The sequence below is a fragment of the Neolamprologus multifasciatus genome, chromosome 12 (assembly GCF_963576455.1).
Source record: "Neolamprologus multifasciatus chromosome 12, fNeoMul1.2, whole genome shotgun sequence".
Taxonomy (NCBI): domain Eukaryota; kingdom Metazoa; phylum Chordata; class Actinopteri; order Cichliformes; family Cichlidae; genus Neolamprologus; species Neolamprologus multifasciatus.
This window is the reverse complement of record NC_140450.1, coordinates 24052249-24068194: the sequence shown is the minus strand read 5'-3', so window position 1 is coordinate 24068194 and position 15946 is coordinate 24052249. Positions and strand designations below refer to the sequence as shown.

The following is a 15946-nucleotide window of genomic DNA, read 5'->3' as shown; positions in this document are numbered from 1 at the left end:
TGTTAATTACCGTCCCCCTGGCCCATATGAACAGCAACTTCAGACAATAACCCTGTCAGGCTCCCGGCAGGAACTGTCCCTCCCAGGTTTTCTCTGCTGATATCACCTGCTCCACGCGGGGCTATTGACACCTAAACCTGATCTATGCATGAAACACAATTAAAGACTTTAAGGCACAAAGGAAAGTGCGATAGGTAGCACAGAGTTTGCATTAAGCGCCATTGTTTGTCGACATTAAGGACAATTACGCAGACAATTGTTAAGCAAACCTTGGAAGTCATTGTGCTAATTAGCGTGTAATTGATGGGGAAATGACAAGCAGTTCAGCTGGTAATACCCGCAATACCGTCTGCGAATGAGGCTACTGCCTGCACTGAATGTGGACTTTTCAACTGGTCCACTATGAGGTAAGTATGCATTAGTAGCGGTGGTAGGGAGGTTGTTAATTAGAGGAAGATGAAAAAAACCTAGTTTGGTGAGAGTGTAAGTTATGATGATATTTCTATTGCAGAGTACATGGAGTATAAATACAGTTACATTAGGCACCCATAAAAAACTTTTGGGGTTGAAGCCTGTCCTCTTGGTTTATACTACATTAACCGTGAGAAGCCCGTGTTGCTGCACTGGAAATAGCATGCTGCTAATGGCTACCACATTTCAAGTGTCCATTAGCCCACAGAGGAATGAAGTTAAGTGACTATGACAGGGCACTCCCTCGGTTTGCCAGGCTTCTATTGTGACCTGGTTGGTCGTCCTGCACTCTTATTCACAGCCAGTAGAAAAACTGGGTCAAAGGTCAGACATCCAGAGTGCTGTGGTTTCTATGGCGACGTGGCCTATTAAGGCCAGGCTCATTGGCCTCTTAACATGCTCTTGTACACAAAAGAACTATTAGTGCAAAAAAAAAGGGGAGCGAGGAGACCGATGAGGGGAGGCAGCGCCGGGGAGGTCCTGACAGCGCAGCGTCAAGCTTCTTCCGACATTTCCAAGACGGTTCGTGCAGGATACGCACTGTATGTCGGACGTACGCAGCGATGACGTGCTGCTCTTCCGAAAACAGGCAAGATACGTGGGTTTGCGCTTTTCTCAAAAGGTCTCAGCTTTAAATTACTCAATGAGCGATGCCGTCATATGACTACCTCATGTGTATTCTGCACAAGGCCAAACTCACCAGCAAACCGGGTTTATTTGAAAAGTCCTTGGAGTGAATTTATTGCTGTTTCAGTAATAAAACAGCATTAACAGAATACAAGGCCAAGACAAACCCCCATAAAAAGCTTCTTTAACATTCTGTCTCAGTGAGTGAGCTGCAACTTCAGCAGGCGTTTGCATTTCTGCAACTCAAGCAATTATTTGTTTCATGAGGCTACTCTTTCTTTTTTTTGTCTTCCTTGAGCATGACATGGTCCTGAGTTATTACTTCCTGCATCTAGAGTGTAACCAACGTTAACTGCAATGTGTGCGTTAGAATGAAGCCGCCATTGTTCTCCTCCTTGGGTTTCAGGTAATTTTAATCAGCCGTTTAAAGCTAAAGTGAGGGTACAGTCAGGAATAAGTGAGTAATTTTGTTACAGAGCACAACAGCAGGTCACATAAAAACTCACTGTGTAATTAGACGCAGGAGAAAATAATTATACATCTGGTAAGAGCAAGGCCATCTCATAAAGACAGAGAGTAGGGTGCAAAGCTATTCAAAGTTAATTATGTGAAGTCAGTTATGTGGTTTTCTGCACCTTTGGAGATCTGCTTTCGATTGTCACAAACGTCTCCCTGCTAATGTCACAATGATCCAATGTCAAGACAGGCTAGCCCTCTAATGTCCAAGATATCCTTTCTGCTCAACGACCCGCGGCATTGTTTGTCCAGTCGCGCAGGAACGCAACGTTTTTATTGTTTGGGGAGTAGCCTCGTTTCATTGAAATTCACAGCTGTAAACGTCTGTATAATTAACTCCAGAACACGACGTGGTTACCAGCAGTCGGCTGGTTGTTTACAGTAAAGCTCGACTTAGAAATCAAATCTAGGTGTGTGTGTGTGTGTCAACACTACGCCAATGACACACAAGTGAGACCTGAATTTTTCATTTATGACCAAACACAAATTGACCGGAGACAGCGTGGGTTACCAATATAATGCTGCGTTTTCTTGCCAAGGCGTTTAGGAGGCAATAATAAGTTGTGCGTGCACCCCCACCCGCTCGCGCTGAACGGGGCAAATACCACAGCGTGGTAATCACTCCCAAATACACAGGGAAGACATAAAAATAACCCCTCTCTCTTCTTTTTCCAGAAATTGCAAATAAATATTTACCCCCAACCTCCGAGAGTAAACACACGTACGTCTAAAAATGCACCTTTTTTTTCTCACTGACAGAGCACAATTGTTTTTCTCTCTCTTTTTTTTTAACTTCCCAAGAGTAGCTGACAGGGCTAGAGGAGAGGCAGCAAAGCGTCGTGAAGGGGGGGGGAGTCAGTTTTGAAAAACTAAGGTGGGCATAAGTGGGTGTAGTGGAGAAGGCAAGCGAGAGAGAGAAGGAGGAAAAAAAGAGCCTAAATTAAACACATTTGTTTCTGCTCTCACATACCACAAGTCTTATGAAAACAGAGGGCTGATTGTGTTCACTCTGCAAGTCCTACCCCCCTCCCCTCTGTCTCTTCACCACCACCCAGCTCCACTCCCCCAACCCCCTGTCCTGAGCAGCAGCAGCCCCTAACACCCCGCCGCCCCCCAACACACACACACACACACACAGCTGCCTGCAGATGCCTCCTGTGTTTGCTCTCTTGAGTGCTAAAGCGCAAATCTCCAGGCCCCGCAGACTTCTGGGCCCTGCCTCATCTCAGTTTTTACTACCTGACATCCCTATCACCCCACTGCAAACTCCACTCCCTCCACTCTCCTCCAGCTCTCTGCTACTCACACACACACACGTTCAAATGCCACAGGTATGTTTCAGCCACAGTCAGTCCTCAAACACAGGGGACCCAGAGAGGGACTGAGGCCATATAATTTAAGGTGGCAAAGCTGTGGAATCAGTCGCTTTGACGTGGAATCAATTCATTTCCATCTATATGTCGCTGTTTTTAAGCTCTAACAGTCATGCAAACTATATTCAAAAATCATGTGGCACAAAAGAAAGAAATTTGCTACATGTGCTACAATGTAGCTTTTGAATCGAACAGTAAAAGCAATCTCAAACCTCCACAATGTGTGACACAGCACAAAATTGCCATGACATTCCCCGGGATTAGTTATGCGTACTGTCAGCAGACTGCAGGGAGGTCTGGAGGACTGCCAGCGGGTTTTTTGTTTTGTTTTTTTTAATACCTGAAACATTTGTAAAAGTCATTTCCTTACAGTCTGCAGGCTTCGTTTTCATCGTGCTGATATTGAGTGCTAAATCACGATTTAGCAATAGGCTTGTCTATAACTTTGTCCCCGTGCAGGGCTCTTCTTACATCTCTGAAACTCTGAAAAGCCTGAAACCCGTCAGACAAAACCTACACGTTCACGGTGTGAAGAAAAGCCTATAGAGGAATCACAAGGCGGGATGAGGATGGGTCATTAGGTCCTTTACCTCTTCAAGGTTCAGCAGGTCTCTTGAAAGCAAAACAATGAAGCAGGAACATAAGCAGAGCACCATCAATTGCCTGAGAATATCTGTTTATTTTAATATTGACTAAATCACTTTTTACATATTTTGGGAAAACATGTCCAGTTTTGAGCAACTAATATTAATTCATACAGGCTGTCACAACTTTGTATAGAAAAGAATCTTCATGACATTAACCAGACCACTGAGACCTCGAGGCTGGACATGCTACTTAAAACAATACAGCTGCTGCTATCTTTCACTTTCAATGCAATCTAATGAGAGGGGCAAGGTGATTATGATCAGGGGCTGCTGTAAATATCAGATTCCCTGGGACAGGGTTGAGGAGAGGCCCCCTTACAATTACATAGTATTCAGGAATGCAGAGCATGAACCACGGTAACAGGGAGCTGAAGACAAAAACGCTCACATCCCATTCTGAACGTTTAGCTCACACCACGCGACAGGAAAACAAAGGGGGTTTTTACAAACAGCCTTTAAAAAAGTAGGAAAGTTTATCTTTCATGGAGAACTGTTTCTGCGATACTGTGCCACAATGCAACAAGCTTCCACTCAATCCAAGCTGCACACTTCTGCAAACAATTAAATGTTAACCCAAGGACTGTAAGCTGCTCAGAGAGAGAGAGAGGGAGAGAATAGGAGGGGGTGACTGGAGAGAGAGAGAGAGAGAGAGAGGAGGGGGGGGTGCTTGTGCACAATTACAGCAGGGATTTATGGCCTGAGAAACAATTTATAAATCACAGCGCCTGAGCTAATGTGCTCCAGATTGTTCTCCATGCAGCTGCAATTTTGGTCTGCGTGAAACGGCATAATAAACCTGGCTGGAGGACATGTTTGGGTGGTGGCGGTGGTGGGGCAGGGAGAAAAGTTGAGATTGTGGGTGGGGGCTGAAAGTTTTGAGGTGTTTTGAACAAAGAAACTGAGAAGTTTTTTTTAAATTATTATTATTATTATTATTATTTGAGGCCGCGTGAGATTGTGCTGAGGTGTGTTCTTAATTGAGAAAGGCTAAGAAGGTCTTAACAGAAATGTTCAAATTATGAAAATAATCCCAGTTAAAGATTGGTGGGAGGTTTGGGGGGTAATAATGGACAAAACAGGAAAAGCAGCGAAACTTCAAAACAAGCACAGTAACTTTGTATTCTCCCCCCGCAAAAACCGTGAATGGCACTCTTTTAATTACACTTCTGACATGAGTCGAAAATCATTCGGGTAATGAAAAGGAAAGACAAATGCAGCAAACTGATCCCTTCATTGTGGCTGCTGGGCTGATGTAGAGGAAGGGATCGGATATGCCGAGGGGAAGCCTGAGCTTTCGCGGCCACTCAGCCAACTGGCCCTGAACCTTGACCTCTAACCCTTCACCCAGGGGGGCAAACAAAGCTCTGAGTGACATCTGAAACTAGACACTCTGTGGGGAGAGAGTGTCTGGACAGGACTCAAATAACCCCATTAACTCTGCAGAAAAGATTTATGGCTATTTATTCTCCCCCTGCAAATTTCGAAAGCTGAAGAGTCACACAGATCTGTCAAAAATAATCGAGCGATTAAGAGGTGCGCAGCGAGTTTTATCCCGTTTACTTGCCAATATCTCCATGTTGCATGAGGATAGGCAAAAATGCGCCATAATTAACAACTCTGAGTGGAGCTGTGATTAGCAGTGGTACACACATATGCCAACAGTTAGTCTGCAGCAAAATAAATTCTGCTTAATATGAACAGCATGAGTCCGTCTTCAGGCAGTTTTAAAGAGAGTCACTGATGCATATTCACCCGCACCTCTGATGGATTTCGGTACAATGGATTACGTAAACAACTCTGGCATTGGTTTACTGTAAACAAAAACAGAGGGAAAAGTTGATGGTAAATGTGCTGCGGTGAATGCGAGCGCTCCGTCGCCAGAATGCTGAAAGCCACTGTAGTATTTAAATCAGGCAAGGAGGGAGGAAGACTGGGCCAAGCATTCTGTAGCTCAGCTGTGAGGCTCTAAGCCGTTGCCCTAGGGTCTTTGTCCTGCCTTTCAGGGCAAGTCTGAGGTAGTCAAAGACCCTATTCATGACCGGCGCTCCCCCTGCCAACACACCCATACAGCCCCAGTCAAGTCAGCCGAGAGCTATAGAGCCTTCCCATTTCACACGAGAATCAGACCTGCCCCTAAAGCCTGCTTCAGGGATTTCCAATAGCCAGCTCCTCTAACCCATGTACAAATCAAACAAAAGGGCTCCTTGGCCTATTCCATGTCATATAGGCTTGATTAGATCTTTTTTTTTTCTAATGTAGCTACTCTACATTTGAAGCAAATAAGTCAGTCAAATATGTAGGGAATTGTTCCGATGGAGATCCTGACCCTACCCCACATCCATGATTATCATCTGATACAAGATCAACCTCATGCCAACACTTACTTCTTTAAAGAAGCACCCAAGCTGAGTATATCAAATGATAAACTCTCAACACAAAGCAACCTAATCATGCTGATTATCTGAGGGCAGGCGTTAGGGGAATCCCGCTATCTGTAAAGAGTGTCTTATGTCTGCTGAGCACAAGGCCCTCAATCACATCCCTTACTCATAACTAATCAAGAACATTACCTCATAATTTTAAATTGAGCAGATAAGGTCAGGGAAGAGGGATATCCTGTGGCTGAGGGCGATGCGAACAGCTCAGGCCATCAGACGCTCCTGCTGCTCCTGCTGTTTATTCTAACAGGATCCACAAGTCTGGACCGAGATAAGGAGGCTACACATTTTCGATGACTTGTGCCTTTGCCCGGCTTTAATCTAATTTGCTGCTCCGCAGAACATTGTGACTTCTTAACAAGTACAATTGGTTTATGAGGCTAACGGGGAAAGAGAAGGGCACCCAAAGGTTACGTTAATACCAATATCAGGACAGGCAGCCTGATCTCATGGGAAAAGTGTCAATGTGTGATATTTAACAAACGCATTCACATTAAATGCACTTCTTTATGGGGTTTCCTGGTTGTTGTTTTTTAGATATCTAAGATCGGCGTGCCCTCATGAACATTTTGTAAACTTCACTTAAAAAACACTGTTGCAATGCATAAATTCTTTTACAAATACTGTTGCAGACAGTTTTTAATGATAAAATGCAAACCACTAAAGATTACACGGACACGTTCCAATAGCGGCTTAAACAACAGAGTGAAATAAGGCTTCTGTGACATACATTTACCCCAGGCTAATATGCGTGTGTCTAAATAAATGTATTAAACACGTGACACTAGCTCTCCGTCTTTATTTATACAGTTACATATACGATCCATTACTTACGAGCTACCAGAGCTAAATTCAGTTTGCAGATGGCGCGTCAGTCTTATCGGTTACAGCGATGGCTCTATAGTCAAGCGCGTGCAAGTTTTGGTCTATTTCAATACAACAACGTGCAAGAAATCATCACGCGGCAACTTAAAATGTGTGACAAAGTGAGAGATGCATTTGCTTTATGGGTAAAGTGAAAATCTGCACGGGTTGAACCAACTCTTAAAATGTCAGTGCGGAACAGGTCAGAGGTTGTGTACGGGTGCAACGTGCGGATGTGTGACATGTATCTGTCAGTGGGCTACGAGCTCCAACAGCACTCCCAAACCTGCTCCACCATTTAACTCGGTGGGAAGCGGCATTGCTGATTTATAACCTCAACCAGAAGAACAGCTGCTCTGCTTGCAGTCAACTAACCTCATTCTGGAAGGATGTCCATCCACTTCTTAATTTAGTATGACACTACAGCCTCACTGGTACAACGCATACGCATGCCTTTATTGGGCCGCACAGAGCACTTCCGTGTCCTGCATATGAACCGAAGCGAGGCCTGGTGTAAATCTCAGTAGTACTGATGCTACATGCACATGATCTGATATCCTCCTGCTGTTGTTGACTGGGTTGTGACTTTAAGGTAATGGTAAGGCATTGTGGTCTACGAAGAAGAAGCTGTGCTCTGTGGGAGACAGAATCCCTCAGATAAGTGAGTGCCTCAAGGTCTGGAAGGCAGCCCACCACAGGATAACAGGCAAAGGAATAGCAGCACCCGTATCTGCCCCAGTTTATGCTTCTACCACCACATCTCATCAACAATCTCTCCTCATGCCTGCTCCCTCTCCCTCTGCTGCTGCCTGCAGTGCTTAAACTGAAAACAGCTGCTTGGAATACCAGACTGATGAAACCCTGTTTAGAGCTTTTTTTTTGTCTTCCTGCTGTACAATCACATTTTACTAGCAAGAAGTTTAAGGTACAATTATAGAGGGAAAACATTTCTTTATGCGACCTAAACAGTAGTGGTTATGGGTATGCATGGGCATACAAACACTTATATAAGGAAACAGTCACTCTACCCTTATCTACCAGTTAGACTGCTGTGGTAGGGATCACTATCATTATGATTTTATCTGCAGTTTTCACTGAGAAGCAGTGTACTGGAGGTGAAAAGACTAATTAACTGATAAGACTAATTTAACCAATCCAGACATAAAAATCACAAGTTCATCTTTTTACACAAGCGATTACACAGTTAATCCACCTTCATTCAACTGGCTGGATCATAAACATAATTATGGTTAGATGCAGGCATAATTAAGGCCCGACCGATATATCATCCGACATTTGTCTAGCACAGGTAATTTAGTCATTTAAAAATGGTATCCGACAGAGTTGCTCCAACTCCAACTCTGACAAACTGTATTAAGAATAAAACTCCTTCTCCGTTTCTATGAGGACAGAGACACGCACACGATTCATGCGAGCTTTAATTTGCACTAAGAACAGCTTTTTTTTAATATGTAACAGTTTAACCAAAAAAATGAGTGACAAAGAAAGCAAGCTTTGGTTTTCCATTGCTTCTAACTAAACTATATTTGAGTCTCACAATAGATTCATGATGCAGAGATTATCCGCTAAGCATTGCAATTGTTTGAGCGCAGAGTAAGGACATGTGTAGACATGACTCTCTATTTGTTCACAGGAACGCCTATCGCCTATATTTAACTCTTCAACGCGAGTTTTGTGTTCCGAGACTAGAACAGCGGAGACATCAGCGTGCGCTCCGAAGCGCTAGACGTGTTCACCTGTTTGGCCAAATGTATCTCGACTTAAACACAAGTTCTCCCATTTTTTGTTTGGTTTTTTTAAAGGAGAAAAAGCAGTGTACCAAACTGAGCAGCAGTTCTGGCCAAACGCAGCAAACGAGAAAAACACATAAATTGATTTAAAAAAAACAAAAAAAAAAAACACTCGCACACATATTCATCTTGGCACATCAAAGGGATTCATTGATGTCACTGAACATGGGGAGTCTGCGGCTGGAGAGGGGAGATGTTGGTTATCCTTTCCTCAAAGGGTGCTGAGATGCTCCTGATGGGCCCCGCGCTCGAGAAGCCAGAGAACGCTATAAACAGAATTTCTAATGTCAGGCGGGCGAGTGGGTGGGTTAGGTAGTGAACCAGCAGGCTATGGGGTAGCGGGAGGAATTGACGCCAGCTCATGCTTTCCACAGAGATTAGAGAGAGAAGGATAGAGACCAGGACTGACACCATTTCACACAGTTGTGTGTGAGGGATGGTAGGAAGAAAGCATCCGTGGGCAGAAAATCAAATGCCAGATGCATGCATTCCCCCCCCCCCCCCCCCCCCCCCCCCCCCCCCCCCCAAGATTTGCATGTGACGCTGCTGGAGATGATATAAAGTTATAACATCTACTGATTTGTTGGTTAGTTGCTGTGTAAATTGGAACATTTGCAACATATTATTAGCTGCACTGGTTTGTGTTGCACTAATTAGAACTGACCTTGATTACCCCTGTGCAATATAAAAGCTAACTGCTGAGATATACAGCCGTGAAATATGTACCAATTCACACATTATGTGGAAACTGAGAATGTAAACATCTCTCCCCTTCTTCTGCAACTAAATCATGATTGTTTTTCAATTCCTTTAAGTCCGAGCAGAGGGTTCATTATCAAAATGACTCCAGGCGAGAGCTCCCAGCCAGTGATGGCATTTCTGCGGGCGATCGAGATCTCCTTCTAATTGGATAGTGCCACCAAATTGATGTAGATGTGTTTGCCTTTGAAGGGGAAAAAATCCTTTAAAAACTATAAACCTAGTCAAAAATGTTAGCTGTGTTGACACAGCGCTTGGGTATAAAAATATTTGCACGCCGACATTCAGGAATACAACACTGAGCGTTGTGAGAATGTGAGCGCCCCGTACACTGTTCCCTCTGTTGCAAAATATCCACACAGCCTCACCTGAACGCCCCCACTCCCCCAACCCTCCTGACGCTCACAGGCTCTGCACAGACAAACGTGCAGCACGCATGGTTGCATGTTTGCTCATTCACACACACACACACACACACATGCAGCAAGGTGAGTGAAATGCCAAGTGAGCCACCTGATGAAAAGACATCTCCACACAAACAGGCTTTGCTTATGCAGGGAGAGGCCCTTTTATTCAGCGGGACAATGTCTGTGTTGACTTTTCTTTGTCTGGACATTTTAAGCACCAAAAGCACCAGAAAGAATTGAGGGGGGGTGGCGGTGGTGGTGAGAGCCAATGCGGCGTGCAATCGTAGCCACTGACATGTCCAGACTTATACAAGCTCTCCATTCATATCTCGATCTCAAACCATTTTCTATTCAACAATCGTGCTCGGGAGTTCGAGTGTCCCACCGTGTATTTGATGAAGATATGTTTGAGCGGCTAACCTCGCTCACACTCTCTCGCCACCTCTCACACACAAGAGGCATTTCGCTCGTCGGCGAGGATGATGGTGATGTAGTGGCCGAGTTATCTAAAAGTGCTGATGAAGGCAACAAGGGGCGGTGGCGTGGAGCGGAGTGCGTGTTTCGCCAAGTTAAATCTGACAGTCTTCGATCACAATGCAAATCAGTGAATTGGCAAACATTTAGCTGGATTTGTGCTGCTAACTTTGACAAAGAGGGGGGAAAAAACAAAACAAACATTTTAAAAAAATGCTCCGGTCCTGCGCCCCACAGCAGGCAGAGGTCTGGTGGAACATCTCTGCAAACATAAAACCTCCTCCTCAGCTCTCAGTGGATTACAGCGGAATGTCAGCTCAGAGCAGGCTTTAAATCAGTTATGCTTGGCCCTCAGGGGAACTCTGTGCTGATCCCATGTAGGCCTGTCTCTCATTGCTCATGATAGGGTTGCCACATCCCAATTTTTTTTTTCTTTAAGTTAGGGGCTCAAAACCTTCAAGACTGCAGAGTAAAATTACTGCATGACAACTCTTGAGCAACACCTCACATCTATTATATGCACTGAATGCACATGCAGCATTACTACACAAAAGCAGCTGGTTGGGAGAGCACAAGTAGGAGTTATAAATAGTTTCATGCAAATCTTGCATACATACAAAACTAAAAAAAAAAACATTTACATTACGCTCAAAGGTATCAAGCTGCCTAGTCTGCACCAGGAAATGGAAACAGTGGATTTTGTTGCCTGGCACTAATCACACGATCTGTGTGAGAGACACAACTTTAATGCGTCTCATGCAGCACAAGTACAACCGCATACTGCTGCGCGCTTATAAAACAAATGTGGCAGTTCCAGCAGCAGGGCGTTCCAAGCTGCACAACATCATAAAAGTATTTGCGGGCACCAGGATGGTTTTTATGTCAAGACGGGAGAGGTGACAAAACAAATTCATTTACCCAAGGAAGAAATTTAATCTCACTAGCCTATCTGCATATTCCACAGAATGATGATTCGTGATAAACTTTACTGCAGAGCTCATCATGTGTGTATGTGTGTATGCAGGCTACTGATAAATATTATTCTGTAAGCCTATCTGCACTAAACTTGATCCACAGGTGTAAATAAACCGGACTCTCGCAATGAGAGGTGAAAAAAAAGAAAAATGTTGAGCCTTTCCCCAATCACATTCACGACATTTAAGCCACAAAGCCAGTCCAAAGCCCAGTACAATATGGCGACCTTAAGACGACCACTAAGTATGCCAGCTATTGTCTGCCTGCTTGTTTTCTGCCACAGTGATGATTGACACAGTCAGCCCACTTTGTCCTATTGACCCCATTCTTTTTTTTTTCCTTCAAATATAGAGGATTATACCTGAGAATTTAAAATCCCCTGTAATTATTTGTTACTTTGCCACAAGCAATAAGCTGTATTAATTTTCAGCTCTTGTTTTCCTAGAGAAAATACCAGGAAGAGAGAGGCATTCATACCAGACACGCATGACAAAACAAAGCAAGGGACGAGATAACAGAGTTGAAGCCATTAGGTTTGTTTCTTAATTACACCAAATACATCTACCACAGTTTCCTTTGGGGGGAATAAACGTATTCTAATGCACTTCTATTCGAGCGCGTTTATCTCTTGGGTTGTGACGTCACTCCTCGGAAAGTCTGGTGGCCAAAACCAACAACATAGACAAACTACAAGGTAGCGTGCATCACATGGAGTAGCCATTTAGTTAATGAGCCCCAATGGAGACCTCCAATGAAGCCATCAAGACTGCTCAGAATAACAATGGTCAACTAACGCCTTTCTAATTGAATGGAAGGTACAGGGAGGCAAGGGGAGTGGGCAAGGAACAGTGAAAAGGATAAAGGGGGAGGGGAGAGGGGCTGGGTCTTTTCAGTCAGATGCCTGCCAGGCCTTAACGAAAGTACTTGTTTTGTTTTTTTTCCTTTTTTGGGGGTGGGGGGGGGGGGGTGACATGGCTTGGGGGATGGACAATCTCAAGAAAAACAGAGCTCACAAGCAGAGATTATTTCAAGGAAGTTTGTGCAGCACCAATTACATTGCATTTAACAGTCTCCCGATTCCAAATATTAAACTACCTAAAATGTGTGTCTGTTTGACCTTAAGAGTCCACAGCATTACTAACTGGCTACGCACTGCTGTGTGAAAATGTCATGTTTGATGCCAAGCACTGCAAAAAAGAAAAGTTGCAACAACAACAAAAAAGCAGCAACCAAACCAATAATGAGTATTAAACACTATAAAGTGTTTACAACTTCACAAGCTGGGAATGCCTCAATGCAACAAGTTAAATGACACACTCCAAACTCTGCATCAGCAACACTTGCTTAAGACTGTCAACCTTATCTGGACATTTAAAGTCTCTGGACAGCGTCTGTCGGGGGACACGGTGCAGTGAAATGCCTCCCGTGTGTGTCAGAGTGAGGTATTACATTGTTGTTACTGTAGGATATGACCTGACCAACAGCCTTTTCCCCCCTTTTGCAGAGTAGCTTTTAATATGCAGGCCAACAGAAGAAGTTAGCCTGCCTATCAAAAGAAATGCCACTGAAGCTAAAAACATTAGAAAGAAACGTGGTGCAAGCAAAAGCAACATGAGAATATCTTGCGATTCTAAAATGGCATTTTTGAAAGGAACAGCAGCCTCTGCACTGCAAAATACAAGTCCCTGGAATAACAGCACTTTAGATAACATCAGCTTTAGTAAGGCGAGGCCACTATTAAGTATATAATGAAGACCCAGTGTGAAGCTGCAGCACAGTTTTTGTAAGGGGCTGTCAAAGTTGCTCCTTATTTTCAAAAAGACTGAGCAACGTGTCTGAGGTTTCCATCTGAATAAGAAGTTCTCATATGCGAGCCTTTGCGAGGGGTGGGTGGCAGGGAGAATTTTATATCCCCAAAAAGAACAAAGAAGTAGTTAGTACTCCTTGAGAGGCCACTCGGAGGGAATATGGCGGTCTGAGTTGTGCACAAGGAACTTTTACGCACGGCCAAAGTTTTTTGCAGAGTAAGAGGGAACAAAGAAAAGAGAGCAAGGGGAGGGAAACACATCCGCAGAGACACTTACTGTTCTTGCACTGGGAGACAGCGAACCATTAGAAAGGTATGGATTGGTGAGGTCTGGGATCATGAGAAACGGGTAGCCAGGATAGTGTGGACTCTTAAAAAAGCCACCATCTTGCTGTCTTCTCAGTGCTGCAGGGATAAAGAAAATGGTTAAGCAAGACACAACAATTACCAGTTACACTATGCAAAAGACCCAGAGTTCCTATTTATTATTATCGTCATTATTATTATTACTGTTATCATTACCTTCGCTGAAGTAGTCTCTTGTTTTCTCATAACTTTCTGAGTCGGGTCTGGTTTGGGGGCGCCTCTCTGCTTGCTACAACGGACATTAGACACAGACGGAGGAGGAGGGGGAAACTAGTGAAACTTTCAGCGCTATTAAATCCCATTTCTATTAATGCTGAGCCCCGCGGAGAGCACTTAAAATGTGCTCTGCACTTACCTCCGAGTCTGATGAGCTGCTGTTGTTTTCCGACTCGTTCACTAAGGAGGATTTCACATCATCCAAATCCCTTTCCGCTGACACATTTTCGGAGATCTTTTCCTCCTGCTCCCCTTCGTCTTTAAACGATATCATTTCATCGTTGGCCCCCAAATCGTCCCCACCACCTCCGTTTAACTGTGGCATTTTTGCAGACGAGTGGAGAGTATCAAGGAGGACGAAAAACAAACGCAACAATTGACCTTTTCTTCTTTTTTTCCTTTCTTTAACTGATCAGCGTAGTCCAAGCGAACCACTGGAGCAGTAAACTACAAGAAAATGTTCATATTTTAAAACTCCTTTTTCATCCTCTGAACTTGATCCCGTGCTCCATGTCGAGCCTTGAGTTAATAATCCACAATTAAAAGTTTGCAACGGCGACAGAAAAAAATCGATGAAAGCTTGGCGTCGGTGGCCGGATGCGCCGCAAACTTGGCAAAGTTTCGTCTCCTTCGCAGGTTGTGGACAACTTACGGTTCCTGTGTGTCTCTACTTTTTGTGCCGCTGAGGAATGGGACTTTCTTTCCTCCTACAAGAGTCCGGAGACCACATAAACTACAGCACGCGCGACAGCGAGGTTATTCAAGAACGAGCAACACGTCCGATTTCATCTCCTAATATCCATGCGTAAGAGAACAACTGCTCAAGTTTTTTTTTAAAAAAAGAAGAAAAAAATGAGGAAAGAAAAAGGGAAAAAAACAACAACGACACGGGCTGCAGTTTTCTCCACTTCGGACTCGCTTGCTTTCCCCGAGAACCGACAATTTGTTATGTGGGCCCCCGACGTAAACAAAGTTCATAACTAGAAAAAGAGAAATAACAAAAGACGTGCAAAAGTATAAAAAATAAAAGGTTCAGCTGGACGTGCTCGCCCTTTCCCTCCACATTGCTGCCGGGGAATGCGCTCTGAAAACTACTTGGTTGTTCAAGTGGAAGAAAAGCGCAAGCCCGTCCGTAGAGGAGGAGTTTGCGCTGAAAACCGACACTTCATTCACCGCCGTGTAGGCTACATCAGCTATTCTTAACCCTAAAGCCACCAATGCGCAGTCTCCATACAGACCATGAAGTGATGAGGGAGGGGGGGATATTTTAACTGGAGGGCTGCGTGACCACAAATACATCACCACCCCAATATATTATTATTATTATTATTATTATTATTATTATTATTATTATTATTATTATTATTATTATTATTATTGTAGACAAATTGCGATGTGGACTCGCTTTGTTTTAAACATGCGAATAAAGCACAAACAGCGCGTCACCCTAATCGCCTTTTAATAGTTTAAGTAAACAACAGCAGCAGTCTATCGTATGACGTGACCAGATGATATTCCCAGTATTGTTCAGGTAAGCAGCAGAGACCACGCCGCCTCCATCGGGGAGGGAGGAAATAACAGGCCAGCTTTTAGTGACAAACTCGTAATTACACGTTTCTATTTAAATTGCACGTCTGCGCTGCCCTGAAACAATAAAGCGCAATAACACCCGGGATAAAGCACGGCCTATTACGGCACAGCTACCAGGCATGACAGTGAGGCAACAAGGCTCTGAACATCCAGGCCTCCTGTGACATGCCTGGCTCACTTCTCTCTCTCTCTCTCTCTCTCTCTCAAGCACATTGCCCCATTGTTGATTTGAGGAACAGGACTGGAGCCTGGTTTTGCAAGCTTTGGAAGAACAAGGGAAGTGGTTACATTTTTTTTAACAGATATGAAGTAACCTCCTCATAAATCTCAAACACGGGGATGAATTTTAAATCCAAGACAAATTAAATGAGCTGAGTTTGTTTTGTTTTTCTCGCAAAGTATGGAGAGTTGCTAAAGTTATCCAGAGGTGCAACACGCTTAGGAAAGTGGTTTTATTCTTCAGCAGCTTTTTCTTTCTTTATGCCTCACGTTATCTTGGCATTTCTTATTCCAAGTCCAGCGGACCTCAGACTTTTCCTGACTTCTGATGCAATTCAACATTCTTCGCTTGCTTGTGAAAAGCAGTCACTGATGTTGTTGACTGT

General features: G+C 44.0%; 1 protein-coding gene across 2 annotated transcripts in view; it reads right to left on the bottom strand.

Annotated features, from left to right (window-relative positions):
- tcf7l1b (transcription factor 7 like 1b) overlaps positions 1-14931 on the bottom strand; it is a 33358-nt gene extending 18427 nt beyond the window's left edge. For both annotated transcript variants that reach the window (XM_085180340.1, XM_085180341.1), the window contains exons 1-3: positions 13891-14931; positions 13692-13764; positions 13447-13574 (exon numbers count right to left, since the gene is read on the bottom strand). In XM_085180340.1, the coding sequence (XP_085036466.1) occupies positions 13447-13574; positions 13692-13764; positions 13891-14076 (387 nt within the window). In that variant the 5' untranslated portion in view covers positions 14077-14931. The remainder of the gene's footprint in view (positions 1-13446; positions 13575-13691; positions 13765-13890) is intronic.
- Between the last annotated feature and the right edge of the window lie 1015 nt (positions 14932-15946).